Source organism: Thalassophryne amazonica, chromosome 3 (assembly GCF_902500255.1).
Source record: "Thalassophryne amazonica chromosome 3, fThaAma1.1, whole genome shotgun sequence".
NCBI classification, from domain to species: domain Eukaryota; kingdom Metazoa; phylum Chordata; class Actinopteri; order Batrachoidiformes; family Batrachoididae; genus Thalassophryne; species Thalassophryne amazonica.
In genome coordinates, this window is record NC_047105.1 from 31,758,777 (window position 1) to 31,782,527 (window position 23,751).

At 40.3% G+C, this 23,751-nt stretch overlaps 2 protein-coding genes across 3 annotated transcripts in view; one reads left to right on the plus strand and one right to left on the minus strand.

Moving 5' to 3' along the window:
• ccdc51 (coiled-coil domain containing 51) overlaps positions 1–12,463 on the minus strand; it is a 27,579-nt gene extending 15,116 nt beyond the window's left edge. Inside the window, exons 1-4 of one of the 2 annotated variants that reach the window (XM_034165997.1) lie at positions 12,375–12,463; positions 7,851–7,930; positions 2,626–2,682; positions 2,296–2,494 (exon numbers count right to left, since the gene is read on the minus strand). In XM_034165997.1, the coding sequence (XP_034021888.1) occupies positions 2,296–2,494; positions 2,626–2,682; positions 7,851–7,855 (261 nt within the window). In that variant the 5' untranslated portion in view covers positions 7,856–7,930; positions 12,375–12,463. The remainder of the gene's footprint in view (positions 1–2,295; positions 2,495–2,625; positions 2,683–7,850; positions 7,931–12,374) is intronic. The other variant, XM_034165998.1, reaches the window with a different exon arrangement.
• On the plus strand, positions 12,461–23,524 carry tma7 (translation machinery associated 7 homolog). Its single transcript, XM_034165999.1, has 4 exons — positions 12,461–12,590; positions 20,760–20,815; positions 21,102–21,189; positions 23,212–23,524. Exons 1-4 carry the CDS (start codon positions 12,575–12,577, stop codon positions 23,244–23,246), a joined length of 195 nt encoding a protein of 64 aa, XP_034021890.1. The 5' UTR covers positions 12,461–12,574; the 3' UTR covers positions 23,247–23,524.
• Positions 23,525–23,751: the final 227 nt, after the last annotated feature.

The following is a 23,751-nucleotide window of genomic DNA, read 5'->3' on the forward strand; positions in this document are numbered from 1 at the left end:
GTACGAGGGCTGTCCATAAAGTATAGGTCCTTTTTATTTTTTTCAAAAACTATAAGGATTTCATTCATATGTTTTTACGTCAGACATGCTTGAACCCTCGTGCGCATGCGTGAGTTTTTCCACGCCTGTCGGTGACGTCATTCGCCTGTGAGCACTCCTTGTGGGAGGAGTCGTCCAGCCCCTCGTCGGAATTCCTTTGTCTGAGAAGTTGCTGAGAGACTGGCGCTTTGTTTGATCAAAATTTTTTCTAAACCTGTGAGGCACATCGAAGTGGACACGGTTCGAAAAATTAAGCTGGTTTTCAGTGAAGATTTTAACGGCTGATGAGAGATTTTGAGGTGATACTGTCGCTTTAAGGACTTCCCACGGTGCGAGACGTCGCGCAGCGCTCTCAGGTGCCATCGTCAGCCTGTTTCAAGCTGAAACCTCCACATTTCAGGCTCTATTGATCCAGGACGTCGTGAGAGAACAGAGAAGTTTCAGAAGAAGTCGGTTTCAGCATTTTATCCGGATATTCCACTGTTAAAGGAGATTTTTTTAATGAAAGACATGCGGACGGATTGCAGCGTCGGCTCACAGCCGCTGCGATGCTCCGCCACAGGAAAAACACCTCTGTTGGAAGCCTTAAGGACAAGCTGGAACATGTCCAGCTGTTAAACAATTTCTCATATACTCACTCCACTGAAAGCCATCAAAAGCCGCCTGGATTTTACAAATGGTTATCAACACGGAGGTGTTTTTCCTGTGCTGCCGCACGAAGTACAGACAATAACAATATGGTGGAACGTCAATTATACACAAGGTGACGTGTGGGCAGGCTCGACGATAGAAGACGTCTGGCGAGAGAAGACCCGTCCGCACGTCTTTCATTAAAAAATCTCCTTTAACAGTGGAATATCCGGATAAAATGCTGAAACCGACTTCTTCTGAAACTTCTCTGTTCTCTCACGACGTCCTGGATCAATAGAGCCTGAAATGTGGAGGTTTTCAGCTTGAACAGGCTGATGACGGCGCCTGGGAGCGCTGCACGACGTCTCGCTCCGTGGGAAGTCCTTAAAGCGACAGTATCACCTCAAAATCTCTCATCAGCCATTAAAATTTTCACTGAAAACCAGCTTAATTTTTCGAACCGTGTCCACTTCGATGTGCCTCACAGGTTTAGAAAAAAGTTTGATCAAACAAAGCGCCAGTCTCTCAGCAACTTCTCAGACAAAGGAATTCCGACGAGGGGCTGGACGACTCCTCCCACAAGGAGTGCTCACAGGCGAATGACGTCACCGACAGGCGTGGAAAAACTCACGCATGCGCACGAGGGTTCAAGCATGTCTGACGTAAAAACATATGAATGAAATCCATATAGTTTTTGAAAAAAATATAAAGGACCTATACTTTATGGACAACCCTCGTATGCATGTACATTTCCTCACTAGTTTTTGAGAACTGCCTCCTCGCCTCCTCCACACAGATTTATTATACAGCATCACACTGTTTGTATTTCTTAAAGAATGATGTATAAAATGTCCAAGACATATTCAGTGACTTGGAAGTGCAAATTTGGTGAGAAACTGTGAAGTAGTTTTAACGTAATCCTTCAAAGCCAATATAAAGTGAAATCTTGATCTAGAATTCAGATCTGGATCTGGATCACCTCCAAAATTTAATGGAGCCTTCCATGGCCTAATATCTATCTGTGGTGCAAATTTGGAGAATCCGTGAAGTAGTTTTGATGTAATCCTTCAAAGCCTATATAAAGTGAATCTTGATCCAGAATATGGATCCAGATCACCTCCAAAATTTAATGGAGCCTTCCATGGCCTAATATCTATCTGTGGTGGAAAATTTTGTCAAAATCTGTGCAGTAGTTTTGACGTAATCCTGCTAACAGACAGACAGATAGACAAATAAATAAATGCCAATCAATTTATTACGCCCTTGGCAGACGTAAAAAAAAGAAAAGAAAATGGGAAGCCAGAAACAGAGAAGCCTGAATTATTATTATTTCTTTAATAGAATAAACAAATTAAAATGTGTAAAAGCCCAAGGGCACTGTAGGTGTGATTAAAGTATGACTTTTTTCATTCATTTCGTTACATTTATTTTGCAGTATTTATGGATACTTATACTGTACAAAGACCTTTAGTTTAACTGCTTCCAACACACCCACCAAAAAAAACCAACCAAAAAACAAAAAACTCTGATCCTGTCAAACTCATTCCTCCTTCAAACCAAACCATTTTCAGCGGTGCTGCCAGTCTGTTCTTACGACACTGATTAAAATCAGAGGTTTTTGTGTACCTGTAAGACACCCAGGACGCGCTCCTTCACCGCCTCGGCTTTGCCTTTTTCCTCAGGAGGGGCAGGATTAGCAGGTGGTGGATGCTGGGTGCTGTAGGCTCGGCCCACAGTGACTCTAGCAGGTAGAGATCCACGCAGGGAGAGGCGGGGCAGACAGCACAAGCCATGACCCCAGAGGCAGACCTGAGCCCAGTGGAACCTGAGACAGGAACAAATACATCATATTGGGGTTCAGGGTCAATTCCACTTTCATGCACAGTACCACTTATGCCATGGAAAATTAAATTAGTATTAAAAACAGAACTGATCAATTCTGCAAAAATAAAATACCCAGATTTGTTCTGGTTATGGGGCATTCCAAGCCTCATCAACAGATGGCGCTGCAATCTAGCACAGAAAAAAAGACCATTATATGTACGATGTGTGTGTTAAATGCATTAATTAAATTCAGAAATTAACCTTAATTGGGTAAACAGTTAACATTTCTGGCAAAGAATTAGTAGTTTTGTCAGAAACTACGAAGACAAACTGAAGATTTTTCAATTTATTTTCATTTATATAGCGCCAAATCACAACAAAGCTACCTCAAGGTGCTTCACACAAGTAAGGTCTAACCTTACCAACCCCCAGAGCAAGAACACATGTGACAGTGGTAAGAAAAAACTTCCTCTGAAGAAGAAACCTCAAGTAGACCAGACTCAAAGGGGTGACCCTCTGCTTGGGCCATGCTACAGACATAAATAACAGAACAATTCACAAAATGAATATACAGGAAAGACTGCCGGTGCACAGGACAGGAGGGTTTCAGAAACAGACACCACACCCATCTCTGGATGGAGCTGCACCTCAAGCAGAGAGAAAAAAACAGAATCAGGCAACAGAAAGACAACAAATACAGTATAATTTGTCAGCATTAAGCAACAAGAAAAACAGAAGAAATACTAAGGTGTTCGCCGGCCACTAGCGCTAAGCTTTACTAAAAGACCCAGAATTTAGATAAAATTGAGGCCTCGGCCTGCTCTGTTTCCAAATAAAATGAATTTAGAAGAGTAAAAAGCATCTTAACATACTATGCCAGTACGCTAGCCACACGAAAGGGAAAAAAAGTGCGTCTTAAGTCTGGACTTGAAAGTCTCTACAGAATCTGACTGTTTTATTGATGCAGGGGGAGCTCTATGACCAACAGACTTTGTATTCACCCTAGGGACACAAAGTAGTCCTGCCCTCTGAAAAAGCAGAGCCCAGGCCGGTACGTAGAGTTTAATTAGGTCAGCTAAGTAGGGAGGTGCCAGTCCGTGAACAATTTTATAAGTTAGTAGCAGGACCTTAAACTCTGATTTCACAGTGACAGGAAGCCAGTGAAGAGATGCCAAAATGGGTGTAATGTGGTCAAACTTTCTGCTTCCTGTCAAAAGTCTGGCAGCAGCATTTTGAACCAATTGGAGAGCCCTAATGCTGGACTGCGGTAAACCATAAAATAGAACATTGCAGTAGTCCAATCTAGAAGAGACAAACGCATGGTCTCAGCATCAGCCATAGACAGGATGGGATGAATCTTCGCTATATTTCGCAGGTGGAAGAAAGCAGTCCTATAATATGGAGGTCAAATGACAACATAGGATCAAAAATTACCCCAAGGTTCCTCACTTTGTCAGTGTGATGTATGTCACATGAGCCTAGGCTAAGCGTTAACTGGTCAAATTGATGCTGATGTCTCACTGGTCCAAGAACTATCATTTCAGTCTTATCAGAGTTTAAAAGTAGGAAGTTACTGGACATCCAGTTTCTCACTGATGCAAGGCAGTCTTCTAAGGATTTTATGTGGATGAGATTACCAGCAGTTATTGGCATGTATAACTGAGTATCATCAGCATAGCAATGAAAAGTAATCCCAAAATGCTGCAATATGTGCCCAAGTGGGGAGCTATATAAAGGGAGAAAAGCAGGGGGCCTAAGACAGACCCTTGTGGAACCCAACCATGCAAGGGCACTCCCAGTAATCCCAAAATGATTCTCCAGCCTATCGAGTAGAATATGATGATCCACGGTATCAAACGCAGCACTAAGATCGAACAGCACCAAAACTGTAGAGGTGTCCGAATCCATTGCAAGCAGAAGATCATTCGCCACTTTAGTCAGAGCTGTGGAATGATATTTTCTAAAAGCAGACTTCAGTGGCTCAAAAAGATTATTCTCATTAAGGTGGTCCACAAGCTACCGTGAAACCACCTTTTCCAGCATTTTAGAGCAAAATAATAGATTTGATATCGGCCAATAGTTTTTCAATACACTAGGGTCAAGATTAGATTTCAAGGTTAAAATCTTGTAACTGTTAGAATGGTCTAACCCAGTGGTTTTCAAACTGTGAGGTGGGGCACAAGAGATAGGTACTTTTCTTTTCGAGAATCGTTAGGAAATGATTTGATCCACCGACATCAGTAGCCTTTTTGCTTAAGGATTCCCTTAACAGTCCTTCAGAGCGGCCATTGTTTGAGAGTGTTTTATCGGGAAAATGATCATTTCGTTACGTTGATTGCAGACCCTGCAGCAGGTCTGCAATCAACTGCTTCTCTAGTGGCTGTTCTTCAAGCTTGAAGCAATGAAGCAGTGCTCTGATCCACTGCATCGTTGGTTCACTGCTGCGCTGCTTTTCAGAAGCAGCAAGTCTGCTTCTTAACCCCTCTCAAAGCCATTTAAGAATGTTAATCATGAGTCACTTTTGGACTCTTGTCTTGTTGCGGGCAAGAAATGAGAATCGTCCTCCATTCCATTTGTAGAGCTCCAAATGCTGTGCCGCTCTCTGCCGAGTCAAGTTAGAGTCCAGCCAGAATTAATAACTTCAAAGAGAATCACCATTTAAATTAAATGACACCTCTTTCCATACTTTGTAATACAAACAGCAACCTCCCAAAATGAGACGTCCTGCGTTCTCTATGAGTTACACTGATGCAGCCGGCTGAGCTCAGCTCAGAGGTATGGAGTTAGATTCATGCCATTAAAGTCTGAAAGGAAATGCTTTTGAGAAAAACTACAGATTTTGTTTATTTTTATTTATGTCCAGAGATCAAGGATCCAGTGACCAATTTCATATTGATTTACTTTAAGACTCAATAAAATGTTATTGACATATAAAACTTTTAAAGCCTACTTTTAGTACACAGCAAAATCACAGGAGGTATTGATAAGGGAATCAATAAGGAATCGGATCGATAAGCAGAACCGATAAATAAAATCTTATCAAAACGCATCCTTTATTATTTATGTTAAAATGTGTTAGTTATGCCAAAAATGTTTAAAACACAGAGATGTTTAAATGTTTTAATAAATTATGCTTAAAATATGACAAAAGGTAAAAATAGAATAGAAAGTTCTTTAAAAACATGTTTAAAATGTTTACAAAGGCTGTAAACTGTGTAAATATATAGACAGTTCCTTAAAAACACACAAACACTTTTAAAATGTGTTTAAGATGTGTAAAAGAATAAAAAGAAACACATAAAGATATTGAAATTGTATGTATGTGTGTTGTTGGGGGCGCAGCTATTCATTTGTTCTCTGAGGGGGAGCTCACTCTCACACACTTTGAAAACCCCTGGTCTAAGCAGTGGGTCACCCTTCTGAGTCTGGTCTGCTTGAAGTTTCTTCCTTAGTATCACCAGAGGGAAATTTTTTCTTACCACTGTGGCCTATGTTCTTGCTCTCATTGGGTATGCTAGCCCTTTAGTATGGTTACCATACTGGCATAGTATGTTTCTATGCTTTTTACTGTTTTAAATTCATTTTATTAGTAAACGGAGCGTGCCGCAGCCCCAGCTTTATCTAAATTCTGGGTCTTTTAGTGAAGCTTAGGGCTTGTGGCCAGTGATCACCTTAGTATTTCTTCTGTTTTTCTTGTTGCTTAATGCTGACAAATTATACTGTATTTGTTGTCTGTCTGATTCTGTTTTTTTCTGTCTGTTTGAGGTGCAGCTCCATCCAGAGATGGGTGTGGTGTCTATTTCTGCAACCCTCCTGTCCTGCACACCAGCAACATTTACTTTTTATTTGTTTTGTAAATTGTATTGTAAACTGTGTCTGTTGCATGGCCCAAGCAGAGGGTCACCCCTTTGAGTCTGGTCTGCTTGAGGTTTCTTCCTCAAATCATCAGAGGGAGTTTTTCCCTTACCACTGTCACTGTCATTTTTTAGCCAGTGGCTCAAATCCCATGAAATTTGGAATCAAGGAAGTCAGTGTGATATTCTATACAAACACTAAACTTTTATATTTGAATATGTTGCAGAATATTTATGCTCAGTTAAAATTCCATAACAAATTCTATATTGATAATTTACTGATTTGTTTACATCCTGTTTTCTTTGTACCCAATGACCATATGTTTTGCAAATTCATTTGACATGTTTGCTTTAAGAACTCTGTTAGACCTGTACCTCAGATACCCAATGAAATTTTATCTACAACAAATATAGGCATGTTTACACTCCTAATCCAGAACTTTAAAATATGCTTTTCATTTTTTCTTCTATTTTTTGAAGATAATTTTTTTCCAATTACTATACTGTACGTAAGTCTGTTTAAATTACACAACTTTACTCTGTCTAATTATAACATGTGATATTGTCCTAAAGGCCTTGTGCCCCCCTCCCCCCGTCACAGAAATGAGTGCAGCCCTGTACCTGTTTGTGAGTGGGCAATGATTTCATGCAGCCATGTTATAATAAGAAGAACAAATCAACTTTAAACTGCATCATAATTATCACTATTTTACAAGCTTTTATTGGGGAGACAACAGTCAGAGATAAAAGGTAACCAGCAACAATGTGTGTGTAAGTCACGATTTTACTGATTCAGGAAACATAAGGACGTCTGGCTGAAAAGGGCATGAAGGCTACAGCACTGGAGCAGGAACGTGACCTAGATCTTCAGGGGTGGCTTCCTTGATGCAAATGGAATACCTGAAAATTTATAGAGGTCATTGTTCATGGTACAGGTGCACAATTTTTGGATCTGTGACTATCAAAACTAGGTGAAGGTTCTTCATCAATGAACTTGACCTGGAGCTCCAAGAGATGGATCCTTGCCCCCCATTTGCTCAACCTGTGTTATTTCTTTGAAAAGTTATTGAGAGTACAGTGCTGTTCTTGGCTGTATGACCTTCAAAATAAGGTCAAGGTCAGTCATCACTGAACATGACCTTCACAGATTGAACCTCTACTGCATCTTTGGCAAACTTGTCTCGAATCTATGAAAAATGACTCTGATTCAGATTACATGTAGGCACACTAGTAAGTAAAACTGACATTGATAATACTTTAACACACACACACACATATATATATATATATATATATATATATATATAGATTTAATTTTTCACCTCCACACCTGAGAAAGCGGTGCCCCAGTGCCCCCTATGGACCAGCCGCCACTAACCTGACTACATTTTCAGACCATTCTGGACACAGTTGTGCTGGATTGGGATTATTTCCCCTCACAGTAAATTCTGAATCTTGGCACTTGGTTTCCGGTTTCTTGGAGAAACACTTTCTTACAAGTACCTCATAGACAGATGGAGCAGTCAGAAATGTAGATTAAAAGCCCACAGAGTTTCACTTCCAGCGGAGGCTGTATCAGACACCTGGCAACAGACGAAGGGCGAAGAAAACAAAGACAGAAAATTTATGAATAATCAGGAAACATTTTCTGTGGAATCAAAGTCAAAGTTACTCCAAAGGTGCAGAACAACCTTCCAGTTGTGACCGATGTCAGCAAACCTGAAAGTGTTTGGGAATGTTTTAAAAATCTTTGTGATGCGTATTTCATAACAGTTTTCATCAAAAGAAAGAAGTCACGTGTCTGGGCTAAACGGCCCTCGTTCATCACCGACTGCTCCGAAACATTCCAGGTGATTTTTCCCCGTCTGGTGAATGAATGAAGTTGGACTGTATCCTTTTGATTGACAAACAAAAGTTAAGTCAAAGAAACTATTCACTCGCTCACTCATCTTCAACCTTTTTTCTGGGAGCAGGTCACGGTGGCAGCAAACCAAGCAGCTCATCCCACATTTCCCTATCCTCAGCCAAGTCCTGTAACTCCTGAGGTGTTCCCAAGCCATCTTGGAGATATAACCCCTCCAGCATGTCCTAGGTCTTCCCCTGGGTCTCTCCTCAGTTGAATGTGCCTGGAAGATCTCCCGAGGGAGACCACCTGGGGGGCATCCCCACCAGATGTTGGAACCACCTCATCTAGCTCCTTACGATGTGAAGAAGCAACGACTCTACTCAGAGTCCCTCCTGGATAGATGAGCTGCTCACCCTGTCCCAGAGTGTAAGTGCAGATACCCAATGGAGGAATCTAATTTCTGCTGCTTGTATCCGCAATCGTATTCTTTCAGACATCACCCAAAGTTCATGACCACAGGTGAGGATAGGAGCATAAATCGAGCGGTAAATTGAGAGTCTCACCTCCTGACTCAGCTCCTTCTTCATCACGATGGTCCAGTACAGCACCCATAAAACATCAGACACTGCCCCAATCCATCTACCAATCCCATGCTCCAATTTGCCACGACTCATGAAGAAGACCCCAAGATACATAAATGCCTCCATTTAGGGCAGCAACTCTCTCCTGACCCAGATGGGACAATCCACTATTTTCCGACAGAGGACCGTGGTCTCAGATTTGGAGGTGTTGAGTCTCATCTCAGTCACTTCACATTTGGCCTCAAACCTGTTCAGTGCAGATTGGAGGTCACTGCCAGATGAAGCCAACAGAAACACATCTGCAAAAACAGGGATGCAACTCTGAGGTCACCAAACTGGACACCTTCCAGAGTTTAGACCCTGACTACACCTTGAAATCCTGTTCATGAACATCACAAACAGGATTGGTATAAAGGGGCAGCCCTGGCAGAGTCCAACACCCACCGGAAACAGGTCTGATGCAATGCTGAGAATGTGGAAACAGCTTCTGCTTTGGTCATATAGAGGCCAGATGGCACGTTGCAGTGATTCTGGTACCCCATTCTCCCGCAGTGCCCCCCCAACAGGACACCTCAAGGGACTCGGTCGTTCACCTTTTCCAAGTCCACAAAACATATGTAGACTGTTGGGTTATACTCTCTAGACCAGGGGTGGGCGTCGAGGGCCGAGACACTGCAGGTTTTCGGTGTAACCAATCACCTCAGCAGGTGGGTTGCTGATGAGCTTCTGCTCTGAACATAAACACCTGGTTGTCAATGAAATCACCTGCTGAAACACCTGATCTTTAATGAAATCACCTGCTGAGGCGATTGGTTGCATGGAAAACCTGCAGTGTCTCGGCCCTTTATGGCACATGATTGCCCACCCCTGCTCTAGACCCTTCTAATATCCTTGCGATGAAGAGTTGGCTCACGGTTCCAAGATGGAGCCCAAAATAAATGATTTATTATCGTCTTGAGCTGTTATGAATTGTAACGTCACATCTCTCACTTTCAAAAATATTTAAACACAACTCAAAAATTCAGATGTTCACAAAGTCTTGTCTCAATTTATGAACTGTGTTGACACGGTCTTTTTATTTACTTGTTTGTTTATTTACTTTGCAGAATCCATCTGATCTATAATATTCTGCTCATTCCTAACTGAACCTCTGAATTTTACACTGAACTGACAACTCTGGATGTAAGAGTTGAAACAGAATTAGTGATAGAAAGTATGAATAGTTGATGAGGATGATCTCCAAAGCAGTAGCTTTTGAGTAAAATCACCATACACCCCTATTCCACAGGTTCTATTACGATCTCACACAATCAAAGGAAAAAAAAAGTACAAAAATTTCAACTTTTTCAATTTAGTTTTATTTATATAGCACCAAATCACAAGGTTGCCTTACCAAGATCTAACCTTACCAACCCCCAGAGCAACTGGCAAATGGCTTACTCCAGCATGCCTCCTCTCAGCCTAGCTTATAAAGTGCAACCTGGTAACTAGCTGCCTTATCAAGTGGCTCCACACTACAGTACCCAGCTGCACTCTCAGCCAGAACTGCAACAAACACTGCTTTTGTTTGCTTACTAGGACAACCCCATTTAAAAACATTTGAACAAGACTGAAGTTGTTAAGACAAAGCGGGGGCCGCGTAATTTGGCAAATTGGGATGACATTTTTGAACAGCTCAAAAATTTCACTCTAATTTCAAAACTGATGCAGATGATGGACGTAACTGGGTGATTCTTAGACTACAGGCACTTATTATGTCCTTTGATCATATTGTATGAAAAACAGAAAAAAGGGGAAATTTCACACTTTTATAGTTATCTTTACAATGAAAGTGTGTTAAGAAATTTGTTCTAGTAGTCTATGATGACTTTTTCACCTTTTTTCAGCATCATTATATGCAAATATTGCCATTTTGTGCTTGTCCCACACCCAGACTTTTGATCTTCAATGATAAAAATGAATGGTAAAGAAATGTTTTTTCTAATGTTTTAAAATATATCAATAAAATATCAGTAAAATAATCAAAACATAATTGGGGTATTCAATGTCATACAACTGTTGTGATTTTTTTTAAACAAAATGTAGTTGTCCCACACTATTGCTGTAATTTCCACCACAACACTGTAATGTCCCTTTAAACAGTTTGTATGAAAGATTGTTTGGGTAGTTTCTATGGAGATAAACAGTGACATCAGAGCACCAAGGCGCTTTATATTGTAAGGCAATGGTGTGGTGGAAATTACATTTACAAGGCCAATAGTGCCCGTAGTTAAAGAATCACCCAACTACTCCGTATACCAAGTTTGTTCAAGATTGCTCAAAAAGTTACTGTGATGCTTCAAAACGCACCTCAATTTGCTATTTGGGATGAAACAGGAAAGAACGGTGCTCTGTGGAATAGGGTTTTTAGTCTTAGCACATTCAAACAGATTATTTTTATAAAAAAAAAAAAAAAACAACACAAATTATCAACAAGTATGCACAAACACTCCATACAAACAATAAAATGTAAACTACAGAAAATATATTATCATTATCCTGGTATAGCTTTTCTTAAGGTCAATAAACACTAAAACATTTATCTTTAGCTTTTATACCATCTTTTATTGTGCCTTAAACAGGATTTTTTTTTTTTCTAAGGGGTCTTGTCCACATGTGGGGATTGGGGCTGAGTCTAAGGCCATTGTAGAGGAGAAAGGACTCGTGACTTACACTTCTATATTCAGCTATGGTCGTGAACTTTGGTTAATGATCGAAAGAAAAAGGTAGCATATACAAGGGGCTAAAATGAGAGTCCTGTGTGGTATCTGGATTTACACTCCGAGACAGGGTGAAAAGTTCAACCATCTGTGAAGGACTCATAGAAAGGAACCAGCCAAGGTGGTTCAGACATCTAGTGAGGATGTCCACTGGTTGTGTCCCTGGGGAGGTCTTCCACACATATCCAACTGGCAGGGATTATATTTCCCAACTGGCTTGGGAACACCTCAGGACTCCCCAGGAAGAATTAGAGGACTTGGCTGAGGATAGGGAAGTGTGGGATAAGATGCTTAGTCTACTGCCACTGTGACCCAGACTGAATGAATGAATAAATAAATGAATAGGGACAACAATGGATATATACTTTTAACTGACTGTGTCTCTGCAATGACCTTTATATACATACACATTTTATTGATAAATGAATCATATCAAATGAAATGCCCCATACACATCATGAAAAGTTCATACAGAATGAAAAATCCACATTTGAATTTGACTTTTTGAGTCTTTGCAAATGAAACGCACACGATGGCCACTAGATGTCACTGTGGCAGAAATGTTTCGATCTGACTCTATAGTTTAATTTCATTTGATTTCTCAAATCGTTCAGTTTTCCCCACCACACTCAATAACGTGATAATCTCCTGACAGAGGTAATTCTAAAAAGTTACAGCCTTTAAAATATTTCTTGTACGTTTCTCTTTCGGAGGTTAGCAGAAGTTCAGCCCGACTAGCTTATTAACCGAGAATGCTAACATCCAACATAAAGTGACTTTTATGTAGTTTAACGCTGTCTGACATCTGAACCTGTAACGACTACAATCATCTCGATCTTACCGGTCAAAGCGAACATCAAACACGGATGAAGCTAACTGAGTGTTAGTTGTATTTGCGGTCAGGCAGATAACAGCAGTACTGTTTCCAGGTCAGAGGTCACAGGGTCCTCACAGCGCCGGTTAGAAAGACGGTTGCTATCTGATATTTTCTTACAAACATTTTTATTTCGCTCCTGTCAACAACTCTAACGGGCAGGAATCATGTCCGGCAGGGAAGGTGAGGTGGTTTCACCCCCTCACACACGTACATTATCGTGTAATATTTCTGTTTTTACACCATGTTAAGTATGGCCATACAGTGTTAGCTGGCTAACCGTTAGCTGCTAACAGCGTTTGTTACGGATGTCTCTCTTTAAAAAAAATAGTTTAAAAAATCAGAGATTTCTTTGGAAACTTCTCCTATGAACGAGAAATAATGCAATAAAAAAAACGCTTATCTTCAAAAAATATATTGCCAAAGAAATGTCATTAAAGTATAAAGAACTAAACTGTTAAACTAGAGTTAATCTCTCTTTTTGTATTCAGTATACTTTGGGTGGACCAGAATTGCATTACGGGCCATTCTAAAATACGAAATGTAAAGAAATTGGGACTGTTAACATTGAAATGGGGGTAAAATGTAATGAAATGGAGTGAAACTTTATGTACATGTATGTATTCAGTACTTTAATGTTTCCCATAATCCCCCTGGCGACTCCCTGCACTTCCCAGAATGCACTACGGCACCAGTAGAGTTCCAGCGTCTCACAGTGTATGTAAATAATGGCTAGCAAGGATGTGGATGGCGTTGATCCAGTGAGTTCACCAACGATTATGATGATGACACGTTCTCCCAAGTTGAGAGGTTTATCTAAAGGAGGTGTAACACCTGTGATGGACTTCTGCCATGCCCCAATGTTGTCTTGTCCATACTTCAGGAGGTTTGTGTATATTGTGCCCTGAACCAGAACGCTGCTGAAACTGACCTCTTGTGTGAGTCACGGACCGCGAGATTCACAACTGTGAAACGGTGAATACATCAATAAAGTTCTGTTTAATCTAAGATAATCTAATCATGTAAACCTCTCGGATGAAGTTTGATCTCTTGAACACCAGATGGCACACCTGCCTGTTTTAAATAAGGAGCGCATTTACAAAATGCTGCAAAACCCCACCAAAAAATAAAATCACTTAATTTACTAATATTTGGAGTCAGTTGGGGTCAGTCTGGGTAAATCGTCGCACCCCATTTCCCTCCATTTTGTTGCATTTAATTATCAGTCCCCATTTTGCTCCATTTCATTGCATTTTGTCCATTTTGTATTATAATATAGCCAATAATTTGCTGATGACACACTGTTAGGCCACAATGCATTATCCCTGTTGAGATATCCCATAATCCCTTGCGCACCAGAGAGGCATTGCAGTCAAAATAACATTGAGAAACCACATGACAACAATTGCAAATGACCTTTATACTACCAAAATGTAAATTTTTATGCTTTTCGTAACATTTATAAGAGACTACTGCGTGAGACCCTGAAAACTTGCTAAAACAAATATTCCGTGTCTGCTACATTTAACCTGCGTGGAACTTCATAAATGCAAACCGAATTTCAGACATCTTATATATTACTCTGGAACAAACAGGACAAGCAGTGCTATAAAGGACAATAAGCAGGGTGTTACTTTACTTTACTTTACTTTCCCCTAGAACAACATGAACAGGAAGCGATTGCGGCTCACAGCAATTCCAGGGCTGTGAAAACTCAGCGGATCCGCTGGATTCCGCGGATTTCATCATGGGCAGGGTGGTGTATGTTGTACTCTTTATTCATGATCGTTACTGAGTTTTTAAAATGCTTATCGCAAAGCGTTCTTTTTTTTTTTTATGACATCATACAAGTTTTATAAGTCCGCGGACACTGATCTGTGTGTTACAGATACATATCAGTTTCCTCGAATCTGCGGAGTTTCGAGGAGAATAAATGCCACTCAAAGCCTGGCTGTTACGACAGTTGTCGTAAAGCAGGACTGGTTGGTTGCTGCGGTGACACTGTGTGGCTCCTGTGCGAAGCTTAGCTAAATGTAGCATGTGGACATCGCACAGTTTTAGAGCTTTCAAGTTTTTAAAAGAAGAATTTTGCAGCATGTCTGTGTCACAGAGCGACATCAGACAGAGAGAAGATGGCGAGAAAGACGGTTTGAAAAAGTCTGATAAGGACAAGAATCCGTGGAATTGTTACTGGCTTCATCAACACACCTGAAAGATGAACGGGAAAAGTGAACTGGTAAGAATTTTTTTCTCTCTCTGGAAAATAAACATTGTGCTGTTCAAACAGGATTTCAAATCAAATCAATTTTATTTATATAGCGCCAAATCACAACAAACAGTTAAGATTATGTGCCTTTTTTTCTTTCATTAATCTACAACCCCTGGCAAAAATTATGGAATCACCGGCCTCGGAGGATGTTCATTCAGTTGTTTAATTTTGTAGAAAAAAAGCAGATCACAGACATGACACAAAACTAAAGTCATTTCAAATGGCAACTTTCTGGCTTTAAGAAACACTATAAGAAATCAGGAAAAAAAATTGTGGAAGTCAGTAACAGTTACTTTTTTAGACCAAGCAGAGGGAAAAAAAATATGGAATCACTCAATTCTGAGGAAAAAATTATGGATTCATGAAAAACAAAAGAACGCTCCAACACATCACTAGTATTTTGTTGCACTACCTCTGGCTTTTATAACAGCTTGCAGTCTCTGAGGCATGGACTTAATGAGTGACAAACAGTACTCTTCATCAATCTGGCTCCAACTTTCTCTGATTGCTGTTGCCAGATCAGCTTTGCAGGTTAGAGCCTTGTCATGGACCATTTTCTTCAACTTCCACCAAAGATTTTCAATTGGATTAAGATCCGGACTATTTGCAGGCCATGACATTGACCCTATGTGTCTTTTTGCAAGGAATGTTTTCACAGTTTTTGCTCTATGGCAAGATGCATTATCATCTTGAAGAATGATTTCATCATCCCCAAACATCCCTTCAATAGATGGGATAAGAAAAGTGTCCAAAATATCAACGTAAATTTGTGCATTTATTGATGATGTAATGACAGCCATCTCCCCAGTGCCTTTACTTGACATGCAGGCCCATATCATCAATGACTGTGGAAATTTACATGTTCTCTTCAGGCAGTCATCTTTATAAATCTCATTGGAACGGCACCAAACAAAAGTTCCAGCATCATCACCTTGCCCAATGCAGATTCGAGATTCATCACTGAATATGACTTTCATCCAGTCATCCACAGTCCACGATTGCTTTTCCTTAGCCCATTGTAACCTTGTTTTTTTCTGTTTAGGTGTTAATGATGGCTTTCGTTTAGCTTTTCTGTATGTAAATCCCATTTCCTTTAGCGTTTTCTTACAGTTCGGTCACAGACGTTGACTCCAGTTTCCTCCCATTCGTTCCTCATTTGTTTTGTTGTGCATTTTTGATTTTTGAGACATATTGCTTTAAGTTTTCTGTCTTGACGCTTTGATGTCTTCCTTGGTCTACCAGTATGTTTGCCTTTAACAACCTTCCATGTTGTTTGTATTTGGTCCAGAGTTTAGACACAGCTGACTGAGAACAACCAACATCTTTTGCAACATTGCGTGATGATTTACCCTCTTTTAAGAGTTTGATAATCCTCTCCTTTGTTTCAACTGACATCTCTCGTGTTGGAGCCATGATTCATGTCAGTCCACTTGGTGCAACAGCTCTCCAAGGTGTGATCACTCCTTTTTAGATGCAGACTAACGAGCAGATCTGATTTGATGCAGGTGTTAGTTTTGGGGATGAAAATTTACAGGGTGATTCCATAATTTATTCCTCAGAATTGAGTGAGTCCATATTTTTTTTCCCTCTGCTTGGTCTAAAAAAGTAACCGTTACTGACTGCCACAATTATTTTTCCTGATTTCTTATAGTGTTTCTTAAAGCCAGAAAGTTGCCGTTTGAAATGACTTTAGTTTTGTGTCATGTCTGTGATCTGCTTTTTCCCTACAAAATTAAACAACTGAATGAACATCCTCCGAGGCCGGTGATTCCATAATTATTGCCAGGGGTTGTAGACTTTCTTTCATTGAAAAAAAAAAAAAAAGACATTGTGGCTTTGAATGAATTAAGGCTACATGAATTTACACAACAATGTAAATTAGTTTTTATTAATGTAGATTTTTTTCATGGGAAAAAAGTCTACATTAATATGGCTTTGAGTGGATTTACAGGAAATTACACAAGAATGTGTGGCTTTTTTACTATAAGGTATGTTATTGATATTTTAACCATGATTTTTGAAATATTCTACAAGCTTTTAGCGGTGGTTTTTGACATGGTTTAACAGTCTTTTCAGTGTTCATGAATTTCATGTAGTTTAAATGTTCTGAGTTAATGCATAATTTGGTTTACAATTAAAATCATACCAGGTCCTACTTCCATGCTATATTCTGTTCTTTCAACATGATCATTGACGGTTCAAATGCAGTAATTTTGAGATTTGTTCTTCCAGGAGATGTTGAAAATGTATCAGTAGATGAAAATTTAATTTGGTTTCTGGGGCCCTACAAGACCCTAGACCCCGGCTCCTGGGGAGCTGCGCCCCCCCAGACGCCCAAATTTTCCTCGAATTTTACAATTTTCATTTCACAGCCCTGCAATTCCCATTGAAAATAACAGAGGAACAACCTGAGCTTCTCGCATGTTTACATACAACACAATAACAATGTCTAAAAACCCAGATAATATATTCACAAGCATTTTGGCCACAAAATACAGAGTTTTGCCTTGCGATGGTAATGCTGTTGTCCGTGTGCTATTGCTCTGAGATCCAAATCTATAAAACATTCTTTTGTACCGTTTCATGTTCTCCATAATCATGATATCCATTTAAAGCATAAGTACATAGTCTTGTTCAGGAAACTGGCTGACTGTCACGGGCTTGTTGGATTACAATAATGTTATTGTATAAGTTATATAAAATTAATGACAAAAATGTCTGCATTAAATTTGTAGAGTGTCAAAACATTTTGTCTAAAATGGAAATCTTTCTGTCACAAAGGGTAAATTACTTTTGTTTGTTGTCTGGGGTAATGAGGAAAAAATTGACAGAAAACATCAAATTTTTAGATGAACTTGCCTCAATTTTCACCATACACGTCAGTTGTCAAGTATCTGTATATGTACTTATCATCTGTACAATATTTATTGTCACTCAGTAAAATATAATATTGCACAATTGAACAGTATACAAATAATGAATGTTTGAGTTCAGTGGTACAAATATTTCATGAGGTGAAAGCTGGAACATACCATTGAGGCGAATATTCATTCCATTGAAAGAATGTAAAAACATTCATTATTTGTTTTATATTACAGATAAAATAGATCCTTGTCATTTTGATATTTTATTAATTTAGAAACAACAGAAAAGGGACTTACATTTTGGTGTTCCGCTGCTGCTAAAGTCCAACACAAACTTTAAATGCGAGTCCAGAATGTGACGTATGATGCTGAGCACTGACTTCGTACTTCCAAAAGAAAAAAGAAAAAGACTTTGTGTAGTTCCTCAGTTCAGCCAAAAATCACGTCAGCTTTTCACCTTTTCATCTGAACAGCTCTTCATGCATCCAGATGGCTTACAGTGGAGTGGATTTTCTGTGTATGTTACAAGAACTAGCACCGTCAGTTAGCTTAATCAAATTGTAGTCCTGCTTGTGTCATTGTCCCGTGTGCGTGTTCTGTGCATCCTCACACAACCGGGACGATGTTTGTGCGCATGTGTACTACCAAAAAAAACCCCCCAAAAAAACGACAGTGCGGGGAAAAAAATCACATCATAAATTAGTCTATCTTTTCATTCTAACTTCCTGCTAACAGCCTCCAGATGGCTTACAGTGCAGTGGATTTGTTGTGTGTGCGCGTTTGCATGTGTGTGTGCAGAGTGCAATGGTACCAAACGTATGGAACCAAATTTGCACTCTAAATGCAATGCAACACAAATGGGACGAATAATCCATGTCACGTGATATACAAAGCACCAATCAAATGACAAGTATCCACTCGGTCGTTATATAAATGGCACATGATACAGTGGAAACTTGTTATAATGTGAGTGAGAGATGGTGCAGCGCAACTCATATTCACGTGAAAGACCAGATCTGCTCCTCGGACGTGGAGCTACTTGCAGTGAGCATGAGGCTGTACTATCTCCCATGGGAGTTTGGAAGTGTGATTCCGCTCTGCACGTATATTTGTCCCTCTGCGGATGCCGCCGCTGCCTGTGAGCGGATTCACAGCACAGTCACGCGGCTGCAGACGCAACACCCACACATGCTCCTCCTTATTACCGGGGACTTTTATCACGCCTCCCTCCCCACCACCCTCCCCACGTTCACGCAGTACGTCACATGTAAAACCAGGGACAATAGAATACTGGACCTCTTTTACGCCAATGTGGAGGATGCTTACATGATATGAATTTGCCCCTTTCCCTACCCCACCCCTGCAGGTGCAAGAAAAGACCTTGCAGTACTTCACAATAGTTTGGATAATGTTCTCAATCCATTTTAATCACCAATGTGATGATCTGTGGAAAACATTAACCACAATACACTTCATGTATCAGAGGAAAACACGTGTTTTCATCAACTGCACCTCATAAATTCATGACCAGGTTGGAAGCGAACCTGGGCACTGTGAGACAGCAGTGGCCCCTTTTAAATGCACAGAAAAATGTGTTTGCTGTCTGATCATTGGCCGTTATCCGATTATTAAATTGGTCATGTAAACAGCAAAATCCGATATGCCTTATCCGATAATGACTGTTATCTGATTATGAGAAATTGGATTAACACACCTGGATGTCTCTCTAATACTCTGATTTCTTTGGTACATTTAAACCATTAAATAGATATATTTTAGTGCTTTACATATTTGCATGTGTAAAAGCAGTTGTTGGTCACATTGCTAGAGGTGCAGCAGGACGACCTGCTGCTTCATCAGGCCTCGTAGCATCCTTCATCAGATCAAAGTTCTGAGAGTCCACTGTGTGTCCAAAAAAAAAAAATTAATTTGGACAGGATGCCCAAGCATCCTTCAATGCCCCTGTGTTGTTTCAGGGTTCTAAAGAGCAAATTTCTCTGCCATCTATGCGGTTTAGAGACAAATATATTAAAGTTGAGCTGAGTTTCCTAAAACAGTGACGTCATATTTCGGGCACGAGGACATCAACTCTGCCGGAGACAGAGGGAGACAGACATTCCTGTATTTGTTGTTTTATGTCACACTTACTTTGCCAGTGTAAATTTTTCCCATGCCAATAAAGCCCTGTTGAAATTGAATTTGAGAGAGTGCACTTTTCTTCAGTTTGCTTTTTCTTCAAGAGCCGCCCTTTCTTCTTTCTGCATTTTCAAAGAAATTAAACTAATGAACTGAAATCATGTAAAACAAATTATTGGATTACTGAAGTGCATGTAAACGCCAGAGATCAGATTATTGCAGTTATCTGATTACTAACAGTTATCTGATTATTATGGTCGTGTAAACGTGGCCAGTGATAACTAGTTGTTGATTTATCACTGGCTACGTTTACACGACAGTTAATTTATTAGTGTGCAAAATAAATAAATAAATACATTTGTGAAGCATAACAAAGCACTCATACAAATACAACAATAAATGAGCAAGATCAATATTTACATGGTATTTTATTTATTCTTAATTATTTTTATTTATTTCAATTTGTGAGCAACCAAACAGAATCTCTTTTTTTTCCCCAGATGGTGTTTTTCCTAGTGTGTTCTGCCTATGAAGTTGCAGGAAATAGCTTCCAATTTGGAATTTAAAATAGGCAAAGTGCTACAGCTTCTCCATTTTAATAAAAAAAAAAAAAAAAAAAAAAAAAGCACCTAAGTGCCACTCAGTGTGTACCAGGAATTATTCTAAAATAAGCTCGCAGTTTGCAAAAAGAGTGCTGATATTGATAAGAGGAATTGATCATGTCTGACTAATACAAGTGGAACTGGTTCTCTATTCCCCTGCTTACACGTCGCCTAGTCTTAGTAGCAGGTTTCAGACCAAAAGAATTCAGTTAAGGGAGATTACAGACTCACAGCATGGTCTGGGTGAGCGATCCAACTTTATCATGGACCAGAGTGAATCTTGCCCAGCTCTGATGTAGTGAAGTTATTCAGGTGCAGAAGGAAATATGGATAGATAGGTTCACACAATTTTTTTGTTGTAGTAAATCAGTCAGTTTTTCAATGAAAAATTTAGACAAAAATCTATGACTCAAGTGACACCAGTATTTTCATGAAGCTCCTCCCACAGATGTTAATGGTTTTTGTTCTTCTCTGTCTTCAGGTGGGAAAAAGAAGCCACTGAAAACACCCAAAAAACAGACCAAAGACCTGGATGAGGTAAATCGCATTACTTGGGGTGCATCACATGCTACAGCTGTGTTTCCCAACCTGTTTCTGTTACCCCCCCCCCCCCTTTATTTAAAAGAGACTGTAAAGTCATTTTTATGATCCCAGTAACTCCCCTCCTGTCCTTGAGTGACAGCCGTAGCCACATCTCCACAGGAGATGCAGATCAGATTTAATCACTTCCTACATGTGATGTGGACGGTCAGTCTGTGAAATCTGATTTGAACAGGCAGTCTAAAGAAAGCCAGAGAACTTTAACCTTGTGTCCATCTTGCAGGATGATGTGGCCTTTAAACAGAAACAGAAGGAGGAGCAGAAGGCCATGGAGGCACTGAAGGCCAAAGCTTCAGGGAAGGGGCCTCTAGGTAAGGAAGTGTACAAATGACTCTGGTGACTGATTAACCATGTTGGAGTAACAAAAAAATGAAAGTAACCGCACAGTCGCAATTTAGAAAAAGTTGGGATGATACGGAAAATGCAAATTAAAAAAAATTGGGAGTGGGGGGCATTTAAACACCTTACATTACATCAGACTGACAGCATGTGAATGAGCTCCCCAACCCTTCTTCTTTTGATCTGCTTCAGAAATGCAAACTTATTTATCGCAGAGTTATTGCTTAACATTTACATGATGAAGAAATCAAGTGGAAGAGATGTAAGACCAGGAGCATCGGAGGTGGGTTCAAACTGTTAGATCACAGGTGTGGCTGGGCGGAGAAATGGTGTTGGAGTCTTTCTGAAGAAAGGGTGTGTTGGAGGTGAAGCCAGTGTTGGACAGGGCAACGAGTGTGAAATTGGAAATTGAAGGGATGATGAAGAATGTCATCAGTGCATAAGCTCCATTACCAGGTTGTGAGATGATGGAGAAAGAAGATTTCTGGAGTGAGTTATATGAGGTGGTAGAACATGCTCCCAAGGACTGGAGTGGGTTTCAGTGGGCATGTCGGTGAAGAAAACAGAGGTGACAAGGAAGTAAGGTATCGGTTGTGGTATCAAGGAGAGGAATGTGGAAGGGCAGATGTAGTAGATTTTGCAAAACTGACATAAATGGCTGTTCTGAACTTATTTTAAGAAGCAGCAGCTCATGGTGACTTACAAGAGTAAGTGTAGGAAGGTGCAAACAGGTGGAATACAGGAGATACAGTCTAAAAGAAATTGGGCACTAATGTGGTGGCAGTAGTTTGTGTATGGGGTATAATGAATTTGGAGGAAGAATTAAAAAAAAAAAAAAGAAGAAGAGATGCAGTACACTGGCATCATGTCCAAGGTGTAGCCTGCCTCATGCCTTACGACTGCTGACGTAGCAACTTATTCTATGTTGTTTTCTGATTTTGATTCCCTCTACTCGTTCCCCTCGGGACGTGAACTCACAATCTCTGGCATGAAAGGCAGACTCTCTAGCCAGAAGGCTAAAGCCTGGGACAATCCTTTTAGCTGTTGGGGAGTGAGGTTTACTGATTACTGTTGCACAGTGACTCATGCTGGCATAGGCTCCAAGGTCCAGGTTTTATGCCGGGTGCCCTTCCTGGTGCAGCTCCACATTACACAGACAATGAGCAGTGGAACTTCTGATTGAGAAACAAGCACACTAACGGCTTGGCCACCATGCTAACGGCTAAAACAAATAACTGTTTAACCATCAAGTCAAGCCTGGGAGCACACACTTCCTGCATCGATGACAACATGGAATTACCTTGTGTCCTGGATGGCAGCCACCCAGGCAGACAACCGGTCCATTCTGGTCTAACAGTTAAAAAAAAAAATGCTTCAAGAAAAATATGATTTTGATAAAATCTTTAAGATTAGGACTTGTTTGGAATATATCCCATTAATTATGTGGGTGGGTATTTATAATCAGTAAAACTCACCTAAACCGTCATAGTATAACCTGGATATTGTCACTCACCAGACAAAAGCAAAAGTCTCAATGTTTTTGTGTGGGTTTCTATGTAATAAACGCCATATATACAGGATTTCGTATAACAGCTTTTCATTCACGTCGGACAAAACGTCCCGCCCCATCGCAGTGCATTCCCATTAAAAACCCCTCGCGTAGACCGGACAGAGCAGTCTGGACCAGCCCAGTACCAGAGGTACAAAATGAAGTTCAGCACTAACACTCACTGATTTGAGGAAAGTGGGGATTGTATTTTCTTGATTAAAAGCCTGGGCGTTATTATTTTTTTAACCATGCTCAGACCCGGGACCTCAAGGCCGGTGATTATTAGCCTGCACTATAATAAGGTGTTACGTTTCACACAGATCCCTGGGTGTGGAGAACCAAACTGCTTTAGGGGCTGTGAACCCTTGCCGTAGCTTATATGTGTCTTTCTTTTATTTGGATTGTGATTTTGTTCCTGTTGTTGTTTTTCTGTGTTTTCCTGCAGGGGGCAGTGGCATCAAGAAGTCAGGCAAGAAGTAACAGGAGCAGATGAAGATGATGTTTCTTTGCTCCTCGTCCTTGCATCCTCTGTGTGTTTGCTCACCGAGAGACTTGACTTAGTTTTATTTGGGAAACCACCCTACTGAACCCAAAACGAGCCCAGTTCCTGAACCCCACCTCTGTGATCCTCAGTGTTCTTCCACAGAAAATGACATTGACCTTCTTGAGGACAATAATGTCTTTAGCTGTGTGAACATAAACACTGAATTTATTTCATTGTTGTGAAGAGGAGATGCCAATAAACATCTTGTAAATACGTTTCTTAATTATTGTGACACTTTAGCAGGATTGTTATTGAAACTCGATGCACCAAACACGCGGATCAAGACGTCCCCGACAAGGACTAAATGTCTCCAAAACAAACTCTGGTACGAGTAAACTCGCATGTCTTGGGTTTTGTTAAGCCGTTGTCAGCCCCGTGACATCTTTGAGGTGGAGCTGCCATTTTCCTACCCAGCATGTTGCAGTGGCTGATGGGAGGAAA